We start from the raw sequence: 24,980 nt of genomic DNA on the forward strand, positions 1-24,980 counted from the left end.
ATATGACAGAGAATGTTTCAAAGGCATTAAGGGACATTCAGCAACACCCTGCTTGATTTTGACCATAGCGCTACCAACAACTCCAAAACGTGTGAGGGCTAACCTGAACACACAGCTTTTCAAAAGCTTTCAACAATAACAAACTACTAGCCGTGAATACAACTATGATATCAATGATATCGATATGGTGCAACAGGAATGAGTCCTAAACCCTGGAAATAGATTTTTGCACATCAGGCTCCCTCATCTCTAAGTCGATGTGTGTTTTGAATGAGTTTTTGGTTAGATGCCTGATAAAATACTTCAGTAAATACCCCACTCTTGAAGCTGTTACTTGAAAAAGTCAGTGGTAGCAAGTGGCTAAATGAGAACACAGAGGTTGTTGGGGACCTTCCCTCGAACATGGTAAATCAGCCACTTTTGTATTGACACTTTGCTCTTGTAAACTATTCTAACTGAAACTATCCAAATTGTAGATTTATCATTTTAGAATATTTTACATTTGCATTCTTTTCAAAACTGTAGTGTAGCGTAGTTGTAGTGAAGTTGGAGTCGTGTGCCTGGGGTGTAGGCAACTGCGATCATGCTTCAAAAGCCATAGCTCTGGTGTTCTTTTGTGAAGACTATCTTGCTGAACAAAACGTGTAAGTATTACAAACCTTTGCTTTCCACAGATGTTATTTTCTGCACTAATCCTAAATCCAATCCAGGCCAACTTCCAGGTTGACCCACAAAAATATGCAGCACTTTATATAAAAATCAAACACGTTTACAGGAGGATGAAGCTCATTACAATATTAGTTACCGGTCTAGACCAGTACACAAAGTCAACATGTGCAAGTTGCACTGTTGAGATAGAGAAGTCACAGTTTTAGAAAAACACTCAGCAGCAACTTCAGACCTGCAGCGTGGCTGCCAGGGTGAAGGTCACATCCACCAAAAGCCCAAAGACGAAACCCTGAAAAAGCAGCTATCAGCATCCATATGCTCAACATCCACCCTCTTCACCCTCAAGCTCAAAATGCACAATTGAGCACTATGAGTGACTTTACAAATTAGTTTAAACACCAACCTATGTGTTCATGTCATCAAGAAAAACCTTGTTCTCCTTGTATCTGTACATATTCTCCTCATGTCTGCTGTGACATTGTAAATTTCCCCGTCGTGGGACTAATAAAGGAATATCTTATCTTATCATATAAAGACACCTCAAGAGTAAAGCAGACAAGACATCAAGCATGAAAAGAGAAAGTAGCCTCTGGTGTATGTCAGCTGGTGTTTTTAATGTCAACACAAAGGCAAGTCGAACCATTTCAATTCACACAACCTGCTGACGACCCGCTCCTTAAGATGTTGACATAAAAAAAAAAGAAAAAGATACGATCGGTGAAAGCAGAAGCGAGGCCATGAATCTTATCTGGAGCGTCTGACCAGCCACCTGACAGATGGATATCCATCTTCTCTGATAAAATGCCTGTTGTTGTGTCCTCTGGTCCTAATGCTGCTTCAAATAATTCTCTGTGGAGATGTTTCATTCCAATGCCAAAAAAAGTCTGATTCAAACATTTATCTTCCCATTTTCTTCAGAGGTTTGGACGCCTGTGCTAAAATCAGGCTATATTTGGTAGGGATGGGTCATGATTTTTGAATATTTGTTCATCGTTTTGTTTTAATAAGTATATTTTCCTTCATTTTTAATCACCATCTAGTAGTATACCCGTCAGGAGCAGTAGTCTGATACGGGGATGCAGCCAGGTCTGTATAAAGATGTTGGCACAAACTGTCTCTGATTTTTCGTTGCTTAGGCTGCCCGAGTCCCACGCCATCCAGTCAATCTTCGCGACTGAACATTAGCTAGAAGCAGCCTTAGGTATTAGCTGGGTGAGCTTAGCTCGTGTCCTGGCTCTCCCTCCTCTCCCCCCCAGAGCGATCGCCCTCCCGCTGTGACGTTCGGTCCGGGTGGACGTAAGATGCTGCTGGCAGCTATCAAATAAGCATCTGCTATAATCCCCCACGCTTATGTCCATCATGTAATTCTACCACAATTCTGCCATTTGTTTCAGCAAATAAATTTAAAAAAAAAATTGGCTGATAATAAAAACAACAATGGAGCAAAGTTTGAAGTGCACATATCTGATATTTGGGAGAAAGGGGGAGAGATTTTTTTCCGACATCAAAGTTGCATGTCACAGTTGTTTGAACGGCATTTCGATGCCTATATTTACATGAGAAGCACGTCTCAACAACACATTGAAATGTACTCTCTCTTCATCTTATCAAGTCATTTCTGTCCAAGAAACCTTGTTTAAGTGCCGAAAGAATATTTTAACAGAAATAGAAATCGAATAGAATGCGAGTTAAGAATTTCAGAAATTAATATCCGAGTCTATAAAAGAAAGAATAAGGCAGGCTGCTGTACCAAACCAAGGAAAAGTTAGTGTTTTAAGAAAACCCTCCCCAACATCCCTAAGAAAGAGCCAAACATGCTCCAAACAACAGTTCAATGCCCTAATCACATAAAATCATCATCCAAAAAAAAAATAATGAATCTTTCGAATACGAAAATGTTTTTTATTTTAAAAGTTTAACCACTGGACATGATCATGTCCATTGTTCAGGTTTCACACATCACATCGCTCCTCTGTAAGCTGCATATCTGACCACAGCTGACTTCCAAACTGGTTGAGATGTCACAAAATCATCACACAGGTACACCACCAGCGATGCAGCTCTGTCTTTTACACCACACAAATATTCCTGGTTTGGTCAAGTACAGACAACCAAATGTTTTTACCTATCAGTGAGTTCTATCTAAATCTAAGAGGATATAGATTACACTGGACTGGTCTGTGCATCACCAATTTGGCTTCTTAAAGTTACTGAACACTAATATGATTTACCCATCAGAAGTGGACACTGTGTTGAGGGGGAGAAAGTGAAACCGGTGCTGAGGATTTGAACAGCATGATTTGGAGACAAGGGATTCTCCAGTTGCACAGTAGCTCATTTAGGAAGCTGGCTGAGATAATTTCCTGTCCAAGAAAAAGACAAATGCATCTTCAGGCACTTAAGCCACTATTGAATTTTTTCATTATCAAGCAGTCCTAGCCCTAAAGAGGCCATATCCTGCTTGCCTGTCCTGCAGGGCCGGCCGTTTTATCCGACTGCCCAGTGGGACTATTAACATTGTTTAAACAGCGCGTGGACGCATGTTTGGGGTAATGGGTCAAAATAAATGTCTTGTTGAAGAATTTGTAGTGATTATACACTGGGAATCTTGCCAAAGCATAAAAAAAAAAAAAAAAAAAAAGGCTCATTTTATGTTACGCAATTTCACGTCAGTGGCCGGCTGTCCAGAAAAGCTGTGGGTAATTTGGGGTTTTCCTTGCAAAGTTAGAAGTACCTGACGTGAAAGTCAATGCTTGGAGGGTATGTGTGGTTTAATGCAACACCCATATCATATGGTACAGGCCAAGCACATTCAGCTGGCCGAACAGCATCATTCAACTCAGTAAGGTCCATCAGCGGGCTTTGAAAGGAGCCCACTAGGAATCAGCTACGTAAGACTTTACATAAAAATACAACCGTTTTACCCGATTAGACCAGAAAGTGTGGCTGTGGTGGAGAAGAGCATCCTCTCACTTCTGATTAAAGTTCATAGTTCAATAGATTTAGGATTCTGATGTTGCTAGTACATTTTTCCCAAAAGGAAGCAAAAAAAAAGTTAAAACAGTGAGTGAAAACTCCATCCAGGAAAAGCTGGACTCGCCAGTGATGGATCTCCATCCTCTGATGGTATAAAGCATCTGATGGTATAAAGCATCAGAGGGTGTCTCGGCTGTTGATAAAACACAAGCCGGGTGCAGTTTAGTAGCAGCGTGTTACAGGATTTGAAGCCACTGAAGCTCACAACAGCAGAGAAAACGCTTGCACAGTGTGTGCACTTTGAAAATCACAAATTAATTTATCAGCAGGCAACATGCGAGCCAAGTAGTTTCAACAATCACCCTGTTGTTCAGGTTATGGAGGTTCATTTTTTTTTTTTTTTTAGTTAACTGATGAAGACGAAGCCTATGGCCGCTTTGACGTCAGTATAAAGTAAATGTCCTGGTTTGAACCAAGATGACTGGCAGTCTTGAGTTTCCCTGCACTAAAAGTTTGCAGTTTACAGTGCATGCATTGATTTGGTGATCTGGATGCCTGCACAACATTTGGGCTAAATATAGGTGAAAAGCCATAGACACTGATGCGGCATGTCACAGTGGTTTCACACTGACTGTATTTAGATGTGAAACAGGTCACAACTACACTTTGTAATGTACTCTGTTTACTCTCCGGCTTATAAAGTCATTTCTGTCGAACATAGTTAACCACAAAAAGTTCTTTCCAATAGAAATTATTGTGGTTTCAGAATTTTTAATAATAACTGTGTATAAAACAGAAATAAGGCAGGTCACTGCACCAGGACGAGAGAAAATAAGTGTGTGAATGTAGAAAGTAATGCTTTTAGGTTCCAAAACATGTTGAAAGATAAAGGAAAATGCTTGATTGATGATGTCTGTCTGAGATGTTTCTTCAATGACACAGTTCTATTGCCTCATTAAAATAATAATAAAATAAAAAAAATTTGAAACTCACATCCACCCCTCTCCCTCACAGAATCTCCTTTTCAAAGTTTAACCACTGGAGACGAGATGTTTCACTACACTATCAAGTCCATTATCAGAGTCTGTGCGCTTCCGGTTGAACACATCACATCATTCCCGTGAAGGCTGCGGATCAGACAACTACTGACTGCCACACTGGTTCAGATGTCACAAAGTCCCGCTCGTACCTACACGTGTCAAACTGGGGTTTAATGTGGCCACAGAGAAACCCTGCGGCTCGAAGATGGATGTGAGAAAAGCCTTTTAGTGTCCAAGTGAGGGGGGACCTGAAGGACGTAATGACAGATAGAAATGACTTGACGAGACGGATTTTTTACAGCCTATCCCATAAGATGTGGCGGAGACGGTGTTTAAGTATAGACAGCCGAAAAAAGAAAAAAAAAAAACTTTCAACCAAATGCTGCCCACACACCTACATCCTTTCACCTGCCAATCACCCAAACCATGCTTCCTGTGTTGCACAGTCCCCCTGAAAGAAAAAGTTGAGGAAACCTCACAATCTAAAGCCTGATCTCTCCCCATCCTGTCCATCACAGAGATGCATATTACCCACTGTGTGATGGGGATATTTTAAGCCTCATTTTGCCCCCCCCCACCTCTCCCCAAAAAACAAAAAACTGCACAGACTTGTTGGCTGCTCTCTGCATGCCTCCCCCCTCTCTACAATGTCACACAGGGCTTGCTGCAGCAGCAGTCTGGCGAGGGGCGACATCCACCCTGAAGAAAAAAAATGCACCAACTTTCTGTCTTGATTTAATCCAAACCTCATGCAGATATGCAGATCCTCCACACACTCACTCACTCACACACACACTCACACTCACACACACACAGAACTTTAGACAGCATGAGGAAGAGGTTAGCCTAATGGTGGACCATGAGATTTTTTTTTTTTCAAGAACATTCCAGCTCAATGGGAAAGAAGAATTGGTGTTTGGCTGAGAGGAACAACAGCATTTAAACATGACGAGACAGGCAGAGAGGCGGCTGCCAGAGCCTCCTCTCCGGCACGGCTAGCCGTGTGCATCCCGGCTAGCATGAAAGCCGCCTTCACAATGCACGTTTCCCCTTAAAAACCCCATCCCCGGTGTGCAACTGCAGGGCCCGGCGCCGCCATACACCACCACATAGACACATAAAACAACACGTATAGCATGCCCCGTAGCACCAAGCGGAAAGAGACATGCGAAAAATGAGGAGGAGGGGGCACAAACCGGGACCGTAAACCGGCCACGGAGCCGCCGAGGACGGAGCACAAAGGGAACAAGTCTAGTTAGACGAACTAACCTGTTTGGGAGCTGCACGGTCCGCTGGATATTGGGTTGAATCCGAGTTAAATCCACTATCAGTAAAACAAAGAGGCGAAAATGACCGAGCGGCCGCGGAACAGGCCGAAACAGCACTCTTGGAGCAGTGTTGCGCATGCGCAGAGCTCGGCCGGAGGTGGAGGAGGAGGAGGTGGTGGTGGTGGTGGTGGTGGGGGAGTTGGAGGTGGTGGGGGAGAGGGGGGGTGGTATGAGTGAGTGCAACTCAGTTTTAAAATTGATCCGGTGAGTGTGTCATTCATTATTAATTTCGAAGAAGTATCCGGACTCGATGGCTCATGTTTACACTGTGTGTGTAACACAAATAAAGCGCGTGCAACACAAATAAAATGTTAATGTAGCCCAATAAAGCTACTAAACATTTCAGTTCCCCTTTCGAAACAAATAAATAAATGAAGCATTATTAATTTTATAAACCCTAGGCTATATGACAATGAGAATAAGTTCACGAGAATGTTCGGGGAAGAAAATCCTACAGGTACATTATTGTGATTTTATTATGATGCAACACATTTAATCAGTGAACAAATAAAGAATTAGGAAAGTTGTGTCAACATGAGCATCAGTATCATATGTATTATGTATATTTCACTCTGGACCAAGATCAGATATTATGATATGTGTTGAATATTGAATGAGCTTTCAATCTCAACTGTTAAGAAAAGGTGTCCTCAGCCTGCTAAAGAAGACCATGTGATTCAATCAAAAGGTCCAGAAGTGCTATGAAATGCTAGTGGAGCTTATAGATTATTCAGCTAAGTAAAGATAAGAAAAAGTTCATCCATATTTTTTAATGTGCCAAATATGGTCTTCATACGTAGTAAAAAAAATAGAACCAACATACTGAAATACAATGAAAATAGAATAAATGTACCTGTTGAATTCAAAAAAGTTGATTTAAAATCATAAATCTTTAAACCTCCCCTGCGCCAACAGTGTGATTTCTGGATCTCTCCAGATTTATGGCCAGAAATGCTATATTTAGCACAAGAATTAAGCTTTAAGATGATTAAGTTTAAAGCTGAAAATAGTTTGGGTTAAGATTAGCAATGCTGGGTTGAGGTAAAGATTCTGTGTGTTCGTGATAAAGGCAACAGTGTGGGCAGGATCCCAATGCTGAGCAATTGTCTTAAAAAAAAATATGGCAAACTGCATGATGCTGAAACAGGAAAGAAAAAAAAAAGTTACCAAAATCTCTGTTTTTAGACGAACCACAGGCCAACATGTGCTGACCTTCAGAGCTTTTAAACGTTACCGTCTGTGATTCAACCATGTATTGCAGCCGCGGTTTCGTGCAGGATGTGCAGTAATTCAATTTAAATTAATTTAATAAAATCTGAGTCACTTCCAAGAGCCGGTGACCTTTGTGTAAAGAGGCTACAAGTCATTTTTAGTTAGGTGTGACTTTTTAGTGCAGTGATTTAAAATTAGGGTCTAAGTGCCTTTTTTTCGAGTACTGAATCATCCAGTAAAGGGCCTCCAAAGGGGGATGTGTCATAGCTGCTACACATTAGTCATCGCAGCTTCATTTAAAACCACCTCTCATTCAATGTATCAAATATTAATACCAAAGATAGATCTTTCTATACTTATCTTTCTATGCTATTTGGGATATTGTTCATAAAAATATTCAAAAAGTTCAGGAACGATATATTAACCCATTTGAGCGATAAATATTGGTGAAATGAATGAACTGTAGCCTATGTTTGTGCCAGTAATGGACTGTAACTGAGTACTGTATTGTTAGTATGAATTTGAGGTACTTGAGGTTTTTTTTTCTCTTTTTAACTTTACTGCATTTGTCTGAGATCTTTTAGTTACTTTACAAATAAAGATTTTTGCATGAAGATGTTATAAAATGATGCTTTACTGTAAATTAAACTACTCACCAAATAGTTGATTAGCAGAAAGTTAACTGGCAAATGATAATCTTCAAAGGTCATTTTTCATGTAAAAACATGTCATGGTTCCAGCTGATTTGCTGTTTTCTTTTCCTTTTAATCATTTTAATGTGCTTTTAAGCGTTTTGAGGTTTGAACTGTTTGAACTGAAGCATTGTGGAGGAGTCACTTTGGGCTCTGGGTCATTCTGATGGTATTTATGGCTATTTTCATTTTTTTTTTCCAAACCCAACAGTCAATTGATTCATGGAGAAAATAATCATTAGCTGCAGTCGAATACAAAACAGTTAAAAATGACCTCCACCTCAACCAGCCACAGCAGCAAAATCCTGCTCTTACACTGATGTATGCGGAATAATAATCTAATGAAATAACATATAACAGTCGCAGGTAACATCTTTCTGCATGGAGTACTTTTACATGCTTTACTTTCAGTGCAGACTCACAGCCAGAAGGTTCAGGGTTCAAATCCGCTGACCGACAGGTTTGAACCTTGAACGTCTCTGTGTGGAGTTTGCATGTTCTCCCTGTGTTTTCTCCAGGTACTCCTGCTTCCTCCCGCAGTCCAAAGACATGCAGGTTAGGCTAACTGGTGTCTCTAAATTGCCAGTAGGCATGAGTGGTTGTCTGTCATTATGTGTCGGCCCCGTGATTGGCTGGCGACCAGAGTCAGCTGGGATTGGCTCCAGTCCCCCCCCCCCCGCGACCCTTAAGGATAAGCACAATGGATGGATGGATGAATACTTTCAGTACATTTTCCTGATTATATTACATACTTTTATTAAGTAGAGGAATATTACTCGTAACAGAATAGTTTTACAGTGTAGTATTAGTACTTTTACTTTAGTAAAGGATATGAATACTGAAAACAGCGTTTATTAAGTGTTACTTCTTTTCTGAAACATAGAACTCACTTGTCTCTTTCAAACTAGTCAAAATACTTCTTGACCCAGACGATATAAATATCAGTGCACTTTTTAATCACTTGTACAGATAATGTATAGATTACAGTGCTCATGCTGAGGTGTGAACAGTTTGCTGTGTTCATGTTGAATCCGTCATGTTATGAATTGGATGATTTCATGCTGTGTTAAGTCTTTTTTATGAACTTATTAACATATTTCCTCATTATTATTGCTGCTGTTGTTGGACAGTGTGTAGCTTTTGCTCCTGTTGATCAGTCCGGAGACTTCTGGGGCTCTCTTAAAATTATCAGAGAGTTCATACCAACATTTATAGGAAGATTTCTGGCTGGTGCTTATTTCAATCATATGAATAAGAGCAAAGTCACTTTATTCTTAGCTGCCTTCAAGACCTAAACTGTAAGCTTACTAGCTCAGACAAAAAACAACAACAACTCTAATAGACTGATTAACGTTACCTACATGGTAAATTGTTTGCAATATACAGGAGACAAAATAAAAGAACGTAGACCCATTTTTAAACATTTTGGTAAACCAACATGGAGTCATGATTCATTTGTGGCTTTTGCACTCAGAATCACTTTCCTTTCAAATGATCTATCCTCAGAAATAAAAGCATGAAGACAAGGGAGTAGGAGACTGTCACAAAGGGTTAAAGAGAGGGAGGAGTGTGTTGTGCTGTTCTGCCCAGTGCAGTCAGAGAGGCTGAGGAAGTGAAGATCTCTCACTCTGTCCTCATTGCTAGTTACAAGAAAAGAAAAATCCCAGCAGGAGATCTCATATACACAGGAAGAGTTAGGAATTAGTTTTGATCATAATATATGAATTAACAAATATACAGGGTTGCAGATAACTTATGGGAGTCCACTCTCTGTGGCATATTCATAAATGTATATCAAACATTACTGTGTGTAATTTTAACTGACAGTGATTTATGATCCCACAGTCACCACATCTGGCTCTATTTGGAATATAATGCTGTTTTAAAAAGTGTTTTAATGTACTATTTTATCTTAATTAATTGTAGCACATGACACATGACCTTAACGTGAGATATACCAGAAACTGCTCACAGTCTTGTGGCATCATTGGTGGACTAAATCTGTCCGACAGGCTAGAACCAAAAACATAAGAGGACACCAGCTGCAGGCAGTGGGGCTCCAGCACGCTCAAAGTTGTAGCATGTAGGGAAGCTTTTGCATCACATTCCTCCACTGGAAAGGCACTGCATTCATTGTGTTTTCTCCATTTTAAGGTCACCCTAACCTAACCCTAACCCACCCTGGAAGCGCACTCCAGAGGGCACTTTAGTGTTTTTACTCCTCTGGAAGGGTATCCTAGAGGGCACTTTAATAACCTTTCTCTACTTGAAGGGCACACCAAGGAGCACTTTATTATGCTTTCTCCACTGGAAGGGTACTTTAGAGGGCACCTGATCATATTTTCTCCACTGGAAAAGCACTTTAAAGGGCACTTAATCATGTTTTCTCCATTGGAAGAGCGCTTTAAAGGGCACTTGATCATGTTTTCTTCGCTGCACGGGCACACTAGAGGACACTTTATTGAATGTTTGAAATCCAGAGTGGCACCCAGAATGGCACTTTATGGTGTTTTTGCCACTGGAAGGGCACCCCGGAGGTGCTTTGCAGCACGTTTCCCACCACTGTCTGGCACTGACGGAAAAGCCAGCGAGACATTGTTTATTTAAACACCGGAATTTCATTCTCCAATTAAATTTTTGCAGTTTGACTTTGACTGAAAACAGCTTATGTATGCTATTTATTGTGCTGTTTTGTTGGAGGTTGCCTTTGATATAGTGTTCATAAGGTTGCCGTGGTGAGTTGTAAAAGACTCACCCAGGGCCGTTGTTTTCAGGATCGAGTGGTTCATCTCGGTTGTAGAAGATCTTTGATGGCTGTACAGTAGACCTGAATCATGCGCTGCTGTTTGCTGACTTCCCCTCTTCTTCCAGCGGAGAACGAACCTACCAGCGTCCATTTATGACACAAAATTACTTTTTAACCAATCACAGGGCAACACAATGGACTTACAGCTCGTATTTTGACGGACTTACACCGGGTTTTTTTTGACTCCGTGACGGGGAATATAAACTTTGCAATGCGTCGTATGTTTGTAGAGTGCTAGCTAACGTTAGCTTAAGTAGCTGACCCGATAAACCTGTCAGATATTACTGAATTTAATGGAGGATGGAGGTGAAGACTCTGCGGAGGTCCAGACTGTGTCCTCTGCTGTCTCCAGAGGACCAAACCCAGAGCTGAAGAAGCTGCTGTTTTTTAAAGTTTACAAGAGGAGGTGGTTTGTCCTGCTGGTGCTGTGTCTGCTGAACTGCTCCAACGCTACGGTGAGTCAGAGCTAAGTGTGTGTGCTCAACTCACCTGACACTTTATAACAAAGTGAAACATAAAAATGAAACACTCAATTCTAGTATTACTAAAAGTTGTAATGCCACATAGGAAAAAATACTCTATTACATTCAAAATCCTCCTCAAGCAAAAGTACATTAGTATTAGCATTAAAATATAGTAGAGAAGTGTTCACTATGCATAATGGATCACTTTAGTATATTATACTGTCCATACTTATTGATGCTTTAATGTGTAAGCATGGCTAATGTTGCAGCAGGTAAAGTGGATGCACTGCGCTGCCAGGTAGGATTTAAAATATCCATTGTTCTTGCCTTTGATTTATGTAACTCATTATTTTAACCATCTAGAAGTTGCAGGAAATGTTTTGTAATATTACAGGATATCGTTAGTCTCAAATAATTGTCCATGAATGTGCTTAGAAGTCAGGAAAAAAAAGATGTTGCAGAATGGAATCATCACATTCTTGTCTGTACATGCAGTGATACACTCAAACAGGAACTGATTGTAGTTTTTTTCAATGGTGCCAATTTGCCTAAATGTGAAGCAGGTTTGATGAGCTTCTGTGGGATCTTGCTCTCCTGATGACTTTCATTTTATCTGTTGTCATATTGATTCCCAAATAGGTAGTAAGCCGGTACATTTGAAATTACCACTAAAATGAATTACTACAAAGAGAAACCATTGCAATGTTATAGACTGTTTGTTCATAATGTTGCGTTGGTGTCCACATGCACCCATTTCTGGACAGGGTATCAGAAAATGTTGTTTTTTTTAGTGCACGTTGTGTCATCAATATTCAAATAATGGAGTCATCATTATTTCTTAATGCACTAACCAGTGATGCCACATTTTACACAAAATCGTAGCTGCAACTTTTAATATTTCCTTCATTGGCGGCTTGTTGTTCTCATAGATATCCGAACTTCTCTGACCTTCACTAGCGTTAAATGGCACATGTGGTCATGAGCAGTAGATGTCATGTGGTGCTCCTTTATGTTAGCTGGAACTTGATATAAATCCCTGGGGATGTTATCTTTGTAAAGCAGAGTGTGCCTGGAGGCAAGTGTGCCCGTCTCATTCTTGCAACCTGAGCCCCTCCCTCGCCTATTTCCAGCTCCCATGAGACACGTCCTCTCTATGGGAGCCATTGTTTTCATGGGGCTGGTGTTCCCACTCACAAAAGGTGCTCAGCTGGCGTAGAGTCATTCATGATGTTGCAAATAGCGGCTGATGAGCCAGTCAGACATCAATCGGTCTGACATTAGCAGGGTGTGATTGTTGTCTTGTAAATTGATTTTGGATGAATTTGCTGTAGGATGAAACCATGCTAATATTGTAAAATGTTAATGTTCAACCACAGAAAGCATCAATGACAAATGGGAAGATTTCTGAAATGCTGAACATGAAAGAACAGATCTTTCATTTGAAAGAAATAAAAATGAAATTCCAATTAATCAACTTCTCAGCAGGGTTTGGCACTGAACATCAGTACTTTTTGTGTACCAACCAAACTGAGTTAAAGGGATAGTTTGATTATTTGAAGTGGGGTTGAATTAAGTACTTATCCATAGTTAGTGTATTACTTACAGTTGATGGTGGTCAATACATCCCCAGTTTGGAGGAGCAGACAGGAGTACCCACATGGACTCTAAGCGATGCACTGCTGTGTACAGGGTCAGAAGAAGAACGTATATAAGCCACCCAGAAAAGGCCCACCCAAAAAGATCAATATTGGTTTAAGTGTACACCATATCTTGAATATTTTCACTGCTTTACATACCCTTGTCTGATGCTGAACTGTAGCCGTTATATCGCTCTGCTCTCTTCAAAGCTGCCGGACTTCATTGACAAAAACACAGAACAAAGGAGCTGCTGGAGTGCCACTGACTCTTATCATTTTGTTTATTTGTGTGACTGGTGATTTTAGCAGTTAGTTTGGATCCAAACTAATGTCTTAGTGGTAGTCCAGTGACCACTGTGTTCTGCAAGGTAAAGTTACTGATTTTGTCAATGGGGTCTGGTGGCTTTGAAGAGAGCAGAGAGCAATGCAGCTGCTTCAGCTCCCAGATGAAAAGGCCTGTGTGACGGCAATGTAATGCTCTATTCTCAATATACTGTTTGCTTAAAATGAGGTTGATTTTTTTGTTTTTTAAAGGGCCTTTTTTAAGTGTCTTTAATACAGTTTTCTGTGCGGGCACTCCCATCTTCTTCTCCAAACTCAAGGTATGCTGACCGCAGTCTACTATAGGTAATACACTAACTATGGTTGAATACCTTGTATAAGCCCCACTTCAAAATATCTGAACAAAAGGGATATTTATACAATTTGATATTTGCAAGAAGGTTTCACTGTAGACAGTGATACAGTCTGAACTTTACAGGCTAAACAAACATCGCATGCTTTGTTAATCTGAATTGAAGTTATAGTTATAACAGTTATAGTTATTAGCAGCTAGCAGGTGTCAGCATCTGCATGAATCACTGTAGTTTCAATATAGTATGAAACAGCCATTGTGGAAACTAGGCATGCGGTGGTATTTGCATGAAACTGTATTGTGAAGTTGCAAGTCAGGTTTTGTCAGATGCAGACGAGACAGTCAACCCTATCCTCTGCAAACAGACCAGGTCTCTTAGACAAGAAAAGCGGGAATGTGTGAAAATGTTAAATTCCTGCCTCATGAGCATTTCACCCATAGGGGACAAGACTGGCGTTGTGTGTGCAAATCAGCTGACCAGCGTACTAGAAGTCAGCTCGACTGCATAAATTAGGTTTTCTCCGTTGTTCACAAAACAGAGAATTGTTCTGGTGCTGCCTTTGTGGTCTCAGTTCTCTGAACAAGTGAATGAGATTTCCCTTTTTAAATACTGGGTTAATTTAAGCACGGATTATTTATTTAAGCACCGGTTACATATTTCAGTGTTCCCGACCATTTTATAAGATTTATGGTCGTGGTGTTGTAACCTGGATGTTGGTTCACTATTTTTACATTCTCAAAACAAATCTGATTACATGGAAAAATCACATTATGGCAGCAATTTGGAGAATATGTGTCCATGTACTGCAGTAACCTGGTTACCATATACACATTCAGTGATGAGACTTTTTTATAGGCTATAGTCTTTTTCTTGGATGGATCTTCTCACTGTCTCTGCAACCACTGTTTGACCGGTAGCATGAAAATGTCCTATTCTACCGTCGTCAGCAGAACGGCATGAATGTTAAGGGGGGGTCATATGAGAGCAGAACAATAGAAACCATATCTTTCTCACGTGAGCCGAGCATGTTCCTCCTTCATAAAGCTATCCGTCATCACACCACATGACTACAAGATACTTGAGGAAATCTGGATCGGTTTAGTAGGACTGATCACTAATAAGATAAAATTAGACAAACTGGTGTTGAGATGTTTTGACAGTTGTGACTAAGAGTTCATCCAGAGATTGAACAGTGATATTTTACACTGCAAAATTACACTTAATATACATTTTCACACATTACACATATCGGTACTATATAAAGCACCAAAAGGAAATAGATTTTGAATTCCTGAAATTAGGATAACCTAGATTAAGCTTCCTGCAGGTGACAATGTAACATTTGCATATTTAGGGAGAATATAGAAATGCATCTGTGTGTTACATATCTAAAGCCACATTCCCAAACATTAAAGAATGTATTGTTTTTTAAACCCGGGCCCAATTTTTACATTAGGGCACAGGTTTAAAAATACCAGAGTTGTCCGTTATCCTAGATGTATTTATCATAGAAAATTGGTATGCTATATTCATGTTTCAGTCTGGAATGATCCATTCCTCAAGTTAAATGACCATTTTGAATATTCTTTTCTCACGACTGAAGATTAACTTTAGCTTTCTTCCACAAATTAGTATCAGTGATCATATTATAAGAGCAGGTAATACTTATTTTCAAGAGATACAGACCTCATTATTAAATAAATCTCTTCATGTGTCCTCCCAGATATGGCTGACCTTTGCACCAGTAGCGGATCAGTCTGCCAAGTACCTAATGGTCAGTCTGGAGGAAATCAACTGGTTGTCACTGGTCTTCATGGTGGTGGCCATACCGCTCAGCTTTGGGACCACATGGATGCTGGACACCCTCGGGCTACGGATCACGGTACAAGCCTCACTCTGAAAACTGGGGCGTCACAAGGGACTATTGTGTAATTTGTATTATGGGCTACAACTGTTTTGCTACAAGCATTTTGATACAGTATAATGGAAAGTACATTTACCAGGTGTCATTAGTTGGTACCCTACTGTTCCTTTTGTTTAGCTTTTTACTGTCTTTATTGACAGTTTCAGTATGAGCCAATTCAAACAGTGGGGTGTGGAGTTTGTTTGCTACGACATAAAACAGTAACAAAGCAGCAAATGATTTTAGATGTGTGGAGCTTGGAAACATGTCAGGGGGAGAAGACCAATAGTCGAAAGGATTACATGTGTTTGCCGTAAGACTTCAGATGGATGCAGAGAGATAAACAAACTGGAAATGGAAACAAAATCGAAGGACCAAAAGACATCTAAGTCTGGACGACTGAACAAGATATGATGAAGATGAAACAGATAGATACTTTATTCTCTGGGGAAATTCACATGTCACAGCAGCAGTACATGTCCAAACCACACGGTACAAAGTATAGTGCAAATGTCAAACGCTGGTACTAATTAAGTCCAGTTAGTGAGTCCATTAAGACCTCAGCACCCTCCCTGTCCACACTGTGGTAAAGCGAGGACTACTTGCCACCCACTAATGAGTCTTTGGCTGAAGATGCTTCTTTTCTCAACCAGCATGCAGTGGAGGGGGCACAGGATGCTGTTCAGGAAGCTAACTAACCTGGACAGCATCCTCCTCTCCGTCACTGCCTCCAGAGAGGCCAGCACAACTGAGCCGACCCTTTCTGATTAGCTTGTTGAGCTTGTTAGTGTCTCTTGCCCTCACGCTCTGGCCTCAGCACACAGCAGCACCCAGTGTAGATAGAGCAGTGTTTCTGCCAGTTGCATTTTGCTGCCATGGAAAAAAAAAAGAAAAAAGAAATGAAAATGTCCAATGAAGAAACATCCAATCCAACGCGTTTGGTAACTCGCCCAGGAAGCCAGATGAAGTTACCTACCTGTTTTTTTTGTTTGTTTTTTTTTCACATTTTTTGCTTTACTGGATTGTGACAGTAGAGTGGCAGGAAACAGGGGAGAGAGAAAGAGGGTGACATGTAGCAAAGGAAACACACTGATTGTTCGACAGGAAACGGGAGGAGTGAAGATTACCTCTTAAATCTGTTACAGTATTTTGATCATTCATCCTCCAATTTGCCTTTGCAGCTGATTGTGGGATCCTGGCTGAACATGTTAGGAGCCCTTCTGCGCTTCTGCGTGGTAACGCCATTCAGGGGTTTTACGATGCTGTACCCTATAGTGATAGTGGGTCAGACCCTTGGCGCCCTGGCTCAGCCCCTCATCATCTTCACCCCCACCAAGCTGGCAGCTCTCTGGTTCCCAGACCACCAGCGTGCCACAGCTAACATGATTGCCTCTATGTGTGAGTGATTTACTGTTTATTATTACTGAGGACTGGATGCTAATAAGCTATAAAGCTTTCACAGCTCCATTACAGCAGTTGCCAATGCAAGCAGGCGGTCTTAAGGACTTTCCTCTGGGTATTAATCATAAAAAAAGAAAGTTACACATCAGCCAAAACAAATATATATTAATTATGTATTTTAAAATCTAAATCTAAACCCTGTTGTCGCAGCTTTAATGAGTAATACTCATAAAAATGTCGCTTGAACAAAATGTATGAATATTTCAATTTAGAGGATTAGAGCAAGATATATATATTCTTTTTAAATAACATACAGCTTTAAACCAACAGGAACATATTTGATGATTCCATTTGTAGATGAGCAGACCAATTAACACCCATATCATTTTGGACCAGCTGTCGGCCAAATGCCAGAAAATTTTGATCTTCGCTGCTACTTTCTCAAATCTGTCAGCCATATTAGTGGGTAACAAACTACTTATAATATCTTGCTGATTTTTGATTTTTGTTAAGTGGCAACTGAAGATGGAGGAATAAGAACTTCTCGTACTTTTTGTGGCATTATCATCTCTAGAGGTCATTTCCTCTTATAAAACAACACATTTGTGAAATTATGACAGCAAATTGGTAAAAGTGATCAAAATTTCAGTAGAAATACACCCAGCAACATGTAGACATACGGACTTTGTCAAAAAGAAAAAAGGTAATGTGTTTAAAATATTTTATCATTACTATTATATATTATTCAGCCCTTGTAAAGAAACAGTTTGGTTAATGCTTTTCACCTTACATTTCCATTTTTCTATAAAATTGGCCAATAAAAATCATTTATTTACATATTTTTTTACTTTACTTTTATATTTAACATGTTTTTTTATGCTCTGTGTAACAATACTAAGTATTGGGTCAGCTTCAACACGTGCTGTAAAACACTTATATTCTTGCATGTCAGCGAAGTGTTACGCGTGCAAAGCGAAGCCAGAGGTAAATAAGCAGTGTAGAGCAAATTGTTTTAATTGTAATTTTTATGTGTAAGAACAAGAGGAACATGAGCTGTTTTTTTTTTTTTTTTGAAGATAGTTTTCATATATTTCATGTTGTCACCAATATTTGAAGGTAAAAACTGGGTCGACTTTATCGGGGAACAGAAAGTGTAGTAAGACTGCCCAGACTCTTAACATAGATCAGAAACCAGAACAACCCTCAATAACACTTCTCTTTTCTCTCTTCAGCCAATCCCCTGGGCATCCTCCTTGCTAACATCATCTCTCCCATGATGGCTCAAACATCTGCACAAATCCCAGCCCTGGTGAGCTGAACTGAGAAAACGTCTTCAGATCCACTGCTGAGGTTTCAGTTTTAGTGTTCTGGTACTGATCAGTAGCTGCATGAACATTTCCAACATTAAAGGGCCCAGTTGTGCCTCAGGATTGTGACCTCAAAAGGCTGAACGTTTGGACCATGGTCAAAAGCAATTCCCTGCCTCATGTAGGAGTCAAGCAGTTTACTGTGGCTAATTATAGGTCAGTGAGCAACAGAATGTCTATCAAATGTATATGAAAGGGGGAGGGGAGGCAGGCTCAGTACCATAGATCAAAAAAATCTGTTAAAGGACCAGTACGTAAGATTCAGTGACATCTATTCTAAATGAACACCCCTCAGCTCACCCCTATCTTTCTAAGTGTTTAGAAAGCCACAGTGGTTGAAGGATTCATGCTCCTTTGCAGTTGTCACAACTTGAAATGGTATCCCTCTTCTTTCTTCTTTTTTTGTCTTCCAACTGCTGCATCTTGTACCTCCATATTCAAGCTTCCACATCAGTGTAAAAATGTGAAAAGCCCCTTTTTGTCCGTGCTGGGCTACTGTAAGAATATGATGATACAACATGGTGGACTCACTTCCTGTATAGATATGAAGGTCTCATTTTAAGGTAAAGAAAACACGACTTTCACTCTCAGGTGATTATACACCACTGAAAACACAGATATGAATACAACACTCCATTTGTGCTAATAGATCCCTGTAAATCCCTCACACTGAAGCTTTAAAGATCCACCAATCATCATTGTTTGTATTATTTCTTTCAACTCATCATTTTGAATTTGTTGGACATTCACTGTGTGGTTCAGTCTCAGCCACAGCCGAGGCTTCCTGCTGTTTCACTGTGTCCAGCATCAAATGGTAGACTGGCAAGGTTACTAAAAACAGGAAGACTAGGACAACACTTCACTTAGACTTTTTATATTGCCACGTGGATAATTTAGGCAACACGTTGTCCAAAATGTTTTCCTTTTTTAGTCAGCATATTAAGGATCCAGCATGACCGTTATTTAAGTGCTTTAGTAACTAGCTGGTGAAGACTTACCTACACTTTATTTAGTCCACGGATTGAATCTTACCGTAGTGGCGCCGTAGTGGCATATAAAGCCCCTTTTCTCCCCCATGTTTCCTGTCATTGTCTGCTCTGAACTGTCCAGTGAGAGCAAAAATGTCACAAAATCTAAAACAAAAAAAAAAAAAACCCAAAAAACCCAGTTGACCTAGAATTAGAGGATTTCCACAGGGCATTGTGGGATGGCAGCTGCTAATACAGAAATCTGTAGCAGCTGAACTCTGTGTGCGCGTCTCTGCCCACCTCACCTGCTAACGATGACAAATGATCCCTGATTTAAGGTGTTAGCATCCATTTATCATCGTACTATGTGTGGTTGTTCCCCCCTCTAGCTGCTTGCCTATGCAGTCCCGTCATGCATCATCTGCTTCCTAGCAACAGTAGGGATACGAAGCAGTGCACCCCCCACGCCGCCGTCAGCCAGCGCCGAGGCCTCCGGCTCCGAGCCGTTCGTGCAAGGGCTCAAACTGGTAAGGACACAGGCAGGTGGAGAAGACAAGTATGCAGGAAGACGGCAGCAGTTAGATTATAATTTTAGAACACAGATTCTATGAATTTGGAGTCCTTCACGCAGGACTCAGGGGCAAACTTTTTAATCTAAACACTGAGGCAGAGAGAAGCATTACATCCCCCTCTGTAACCTAATTAACTTTGTTGTTAACATTATTGTGAGCTGAACACAGAACAGAACACACAGACAGGAACATCGATCTCCTTCGTCAATTGATTTGAAAAGTCAGTGGTTTCAGCTGGTTTAATTGTGAGCATCTGTTGGTCATAACTCTGTTGTGAAATCACTAGAGTTATTTAGGGACACTAACCCCATTTACTGGTCCAGGGAAAACACGTATGCTCCTTTCCAGCAACATTTCCAGCAGCAGAGGAGCGGCTTCGAGTTAATGAGGGAGGGGAGAGTGCTTCATGTACTTTTCCTGCTTTGATACTGTCACGCTCATATGCGACGGCTGCGAAGTCAATGTAATAACACCCTCATAGCCCATTAATTTAAAGAATAATTCTGTATTGCTCATTTTATGTTCCCTGTGCCCGACCTTATTCTCCCATGAGGTCTCTTTTACGAATCCTCTTGTCCGTTTCCTCTGTAGTTACTGAAGAACAAAGCTTACCTCGTTCTGCTGCTGTGCTTCGGTTCGGGCATGGCTGTTTTCACCTGCTTCTCCACGCTGCTGGAGCAGATCCTGTGTGTGCAGGGATACACCAATGTAAGTACGCCAGAGATTAAGTCACCATATTGATTTCCATGGGGAACGGTTAGGTATTAGTTGGACCAGTTAGTATCAAATGAGCAACAAAGATCTTACATTTGATAATAAATGTTAGAGATCTTACAGACTAAAAGCATTATGCAAATAACTGATTGAACAAAATGAAAAAAAAAAAAAAGAATCCCGGTCTTTTATGCACTGGATGCAGATGCTGAATAAACTTGTCATTGCTGCAGGACTTCGCCGGCATTTGTGGCGCTCTCTTCATCGTATTCGGCATTGTGGGCGCAGGTGCTCTGGGTCTCTACGTCGACAAGACCAAAAAGTTCATCGAAGCCACAAAGATCAACATCAGCTTCGCGGCTCTCGCCTGCATTGCCTTCTCAGTGGTGAGAGCAAAAGACAGGAATAGTTTTTAACCTCACCACCATTTTGTATTTTTATTTTAGCGGAGAGCGGACACTCTGCACCCACTACGGTGAGTGATTTGTTCAGCTTCCGAAGGCTGACGGAGAACAAGAGGTGAAAAGGCTCTGGCAGGATGTGACAGTTTGAGAAAGTTCATTAACTAATTTATTCTGTGCATGTGTTTCTAAAGTAAACTTCTAAAATATGAGCCGTCATTCAGGTAGATTTCAGCTGTAGATACTGTTGTAGATCTCTTTTCCTTGGCACAAGTTTATTTTGTTTAGCATTTGACAAAAGTTGATGGGTGACCAGACAAAACACTTGTAGGATGGCTCTTCTTCATCAGTGTAAAAAGTGAAGGAAAAAACAGTAGAAATAAAATCATTATCAGGGTAACCAGAGAAGGGATACTGTCTTTGTTTTTCCCTCCATCGTGCAAAACTGCATTTAATGTTCTCGTGTACAACAAGGAAACACATTTCTAAAAAATAATGATTTCCTTCTAATAAAATGTCTTACTGTGGTGGTGCTCCATTGGACTCAAGAGCAAACATGCAACGACTCAACCCTCGATCCAAATGTAATAATATAATCTCAGACATATATTTACATGTTTACTGGTATGTAGAAGTTATTGGTTAGGGAAGGTATACAGAGACTGTCAACACGCTAAGAGGTTTTTCCTGTCCTGTTGATATTCTTACATTTAGCTTTTGTGCTCTCTGCTCTCCTCCTCTCAGGTGTCTCTGATGCGGCAGCAGAAAGCGGCCATCGCCGCCGTCTGCTCTCTTTTTGGCTTTTTCGGCTTCTCCATCTACCCGGTAGCCATGGAGCTGTCTGTGGAGTGTACCTATCCGGTCGGAGAAGCCACATCGGCCGGACTCATCTTTGTATCGGGGTACTACTGAGCACCACATACACACAGCGCACAGTTTGGGAGTGAATAGACTCAAAGTGTGAGACTTGACAATCTGGAAGGATCAGATTAGTTCTACCCAGATGTTGCTGCTGAAACAAAAGAAAATTGTTAAATGATGTCCTTTGTCAGTCAGCACAGCTCATAATGATGATGATGATGATAATAATAATAATGATAATATATTTCATACATACGTGCCTTTTAAAACACTTGAGGACAGTAAAAACAAACAGCAGTTATAGTTTATACAGCAAACAAGTATAAAATCGTCATCAGTGCAAAAGAAGAAACAGAGTATGATTGAATATGTTTTATAGAACAAAGTAAAATGAAAAATGGATAGAAAATGCAAATGAGCTGCTGATTATGCACCACAAACTAAATAAAACCTGTGTTTGTGCTGCAGTAAGTATTTTTACAATTTTATAGAATTTATGTTTGTTTCACCTGTTTTTTTGTTTTGTGTTGAAGAAGTAAAAAAATCAATGGACCTTGTACTTTGTGTCAGTTCCTGGACTTCTCCATTTCTGTACGTGTCGGTCAAAACAACGTTCTTGTGATCTTTTCCAGGCAGGTTCAGTCTGCTCTCTACATAATCTTCCTCCAGGCTCTAACCAAACGGCTCGCGGACTCTTCTCTGTCAACCTGCGGGAGTGCAGTGCTGAGCTGGAGGGGTAAGTCACATGACGTCGCACCACCACGAGCCGCCAACAAAGTTAGTGGGAATCAAACGTGACTCACTGATCGAGGGCTGCGCGTGCAGTTTACCGACGTCAGCTCAAAGTCGTACGTTCATCTGTCCACGTCTCGTTTCCCCTCAGTGCCCATGCTGGTGATGGCAGGACTGTTCACCGTGTTCACGTGCTGCTTCGTGATCTTCTTCCACACACGGTACAGACGACTGGAGGCTGAGGTGGAGGCTACTTACGGGACCAAACAGAACAACGGCTCGACGGCCACTGAGCCCGCTCCGTGTGTGGAGACGTGAACCTGCTGAGAGAGAGACTTAAGGATGTGATCACACCTACAGCTTGTTTTCTTAACCTCAGTGTCAAAGGGTAAATGTGACATTCCTGTTCCCACTGAGTCTTTTCTACAATATTGGGGTCCTTTTTTTGTTACAAAGTTACAAAAGCAGTTTGTACATTAACTCTGTTGCTAACAAACAGCATCATTCCATAACTAAAATATATATGTAGTTGTAATGCACTGACAGATTGTGTACTGTAATGTAAAACAGTAGTTTGTAGGAGGGAAATATGGTTTCTAGTGACTCAGACAAAAGACCAGCCGGTTCTTCAAATCTCGGAATGGGAAAACGTTCTCTGAATGGATCGAAAAACTGTCTTCATTCCCGTACTCATCATGTGCGTTAGAATGTTCTTCTTTGATGAAAATGAAGATGAGCCAAATACAGACGCTGAAACAGGAGTTTGTGGGTCTACATTCCTCCATTACTTGTGCTTCAGTGTTTTCTTGCAGGATTTCTTTCAACAGTCACCAAAGAAAAAAAAAACCCAAATTACGGTGAAACACAGCAGTGGAACAACACAGCAGGTCTCGATGCTGCATTGCTTTAATGTCTGTTTCCTGCAGCTGTTCAGAGAGCTGTTCACTGTGGACTTGACTCTCAGGGACTAACAGCTAAACCTGATGCCGACTGTTGAGGTTTTAAACTCCCAGAAACATTTTCTCTTTCATCAGACTCCACTGGAGCTGGAAATGCAAAGGCAGAGAGCAGTTAACGACTTAATGTGAAGTTCAAAGTAGTTTGGTTTTATACATTTCTTTCTTCAATTTATATGTTAAAACAAATGTCAGCAAGTCAGACGTGGTCCTGACCAAATACACAGTAACATCTTTGTAGGGTGCAAAAACCACTAACAAAGTCTGAATATGAATTAACTGTAGTCACTGAGAACTACGTTAATTGCTTTCAGACCCCGACTACCTGGAACAACTATTCACTGTGTCACTAATATTATTGTACCACTGATCATGTTGAAGTGCCTGCTTGCTGTTACCCTTAATAACAGCATCTAACGTCTTCTTAATTACCTTAAATTTGAAAAAATGCTTCCGTTTTGACGACTGCAGACGTTGTAAAACAGGTTTGAAGGCTGTTGAAGCCTTATAGAAACAGATAGTTGTGAGTTTTGTGCAATAAATTCTACTTCTTTCACTAGTAAAGTAAAAAACAAAACAATAATTAGTTTGTTTTTTCCAAAGAGGTATTTTGCTTAAGATTTGGAGATCTTGAGTGAAGGTGGATGACGTGTCTAACCAGTGTTTTTAGATTTTATCATCTGAATGACGCACACATCTGTAAATAAAAGCACTATATCATCTGTGGGGCTCTGCAGTTGGAATATGAAAGATTTGATTCTCTCACTTGAGTGTGTTTCTGAAGGCCAACACTGCAGTAGTGATCGTTTCTTTAACGTTTTCTATTTGAATGCCTTAAAATGTCATTAAACTGTTAATAAGTATTCTGTTTGTGTTGTGTCTGATTCTGCTCAGGAAAAGTGTTAAAGGATAGTGGAATTGGACTGAAAAACCTTTCAAGGACGACCTTTTCTCAGCATATATGAACTAATGGGGAACTTAAAACGTGAATGATTGCTCTTTTTCAGCAGTTAGTGCAGCCGTTTAACCATTAAATTTAATGCCACGATCCCGGCAGTGTCTCCTGTCGTCATCAAGCAAATAGGGAAAAGAACTAAAACATGCAGGCGGTGGGCGACAGGGCACGGGAAAGCATTTTTAAAGGGCATTTTCAACGTTTTTCAGCAAATTCAAGCACTTTTCAACATGCATTTTTAAGGTTTTCCAGCACCTTTTAATCGTGGTAAATGAAATAAACTCAAATAATTTAGCCAGACTTATTTCTTTATCTATAAAAGCAAACTATTGAGTCAGATAGTGACAGTGAAGCACTTCCATCACTGTTTTTCCATCACTGGTACCAACTCTGCATCATGTCCATCTCACCTGCTCAGGATGAGTTACAAAGAGCACGAACAGGCGCTCAGGGAATGAAGGAGGCGCCACTGTTCTCGTTACAAGTCAGTTAATTGTGACGCTGTTATCTGAAAGCGGAATAGTTGCAAAATGTTGCTTTTAGTGAAGCATCTACATAACAACCACCTTTTCTTAATTATCTCGATTCCTCCATGTGTGCACTTTTAAGATGATCACAATAAGAAACTGGGGAGAAAACATTTGAGTGCCAGGTAGCGCCTGAGGTGGAGAAAATGACAAGACACAAACGA

General features: G+C 40.5%; 2 protein-coding genes across 2 annotated transcripts in view; one reads left to right on the plus strand and one right to left on the minus strand.

Annotated features, from left to right (window-relative positions):
• LOC139207462 (polycomb group RING finger protein 3) overlaps window positions 1–6,005 on the minus strand; it is a 51,911-nt gene extending 45,906 nt beyond the window's left edge. Inside the window, exon 1 of the mRNA XM_070837187.1 lies at window positions 5,955–6,005. The gene's annotated coding sequence lies outside the window, so the exon portion shown is untranslated. The remainder of the gene's footprint in view (window positions 1–5,954) is intronic.
• A 4,777-nt stretch (window positions 6,006–10,782) lies between these two features.
• On the plus strand, window positions 10,783–24,197 carry slc49a3 (solute carrier family 49 member 3). Its single transcript, XM_070836807.1, has 10 exons — window positions 10,783–11,178; window positions 15,183–15,341; window positions 16,544–16,760; window positions 17,996–18,072; window positions 19,488–19,625; window positions 20,262–20,378; window positions 20,618–20,770; window positions 21,530–21,687; window positions 22,279–22,382; window positions 22,530–24,197. Exons 1-10 carry the CDS (start codon window positions 11,017–11,019, stop codon window positions 22,694–22,696), a joined length of 1,452 nt encoding a protein of 483 aa, XP_070692908.1. The 5' UTR covers window positions 10,783–11,016; the 3' UTR covers window positions 22,697–24,197.
• Window positions 24,198–24,980: the final 783 nt, after the last annotated feature.

Source organism: Pempheris klunzingeri, chromosome 9 (assembly GCF_042242105.1).
Source record: "Pempheris klunzingeri isolate RE-2024b chromosome 9, fPemKlu1.hap1, whole genome shotgun sequence".
Lineage (NCBI taxonomy): Eukaryota > Metazoa > Chordata > Actinopteri > Acropomatiformes > Pempheridae > Pempheris > Pempheris klunzingeri.

Excerpts from the sequence above, each read along its gene's own strand:
- slc49a3 (XM_070836807.1), top strand. The coding sequence starts at position 11,017 with ATGGAGGATGGAGGTGAAGACTCTGCGGAGGTCCAGACTGTGTCCTCT. Across the intron at positions 11,179-15,182 it reads TGAACTGCTCCAACGCTACG|ATATGGCTGACCTTTGCACC; the intron begins GTGAGTCAGAGC and ends GTGTCCTCCCAG. Across the intron at positions 16,761-17,995 it reads TAACATGATTGCCTCTATGT|CCAATCCCCTGGGCATCCTC; the intron begins GTGAGTGATTTA and ends TTCTCTCTTCAG.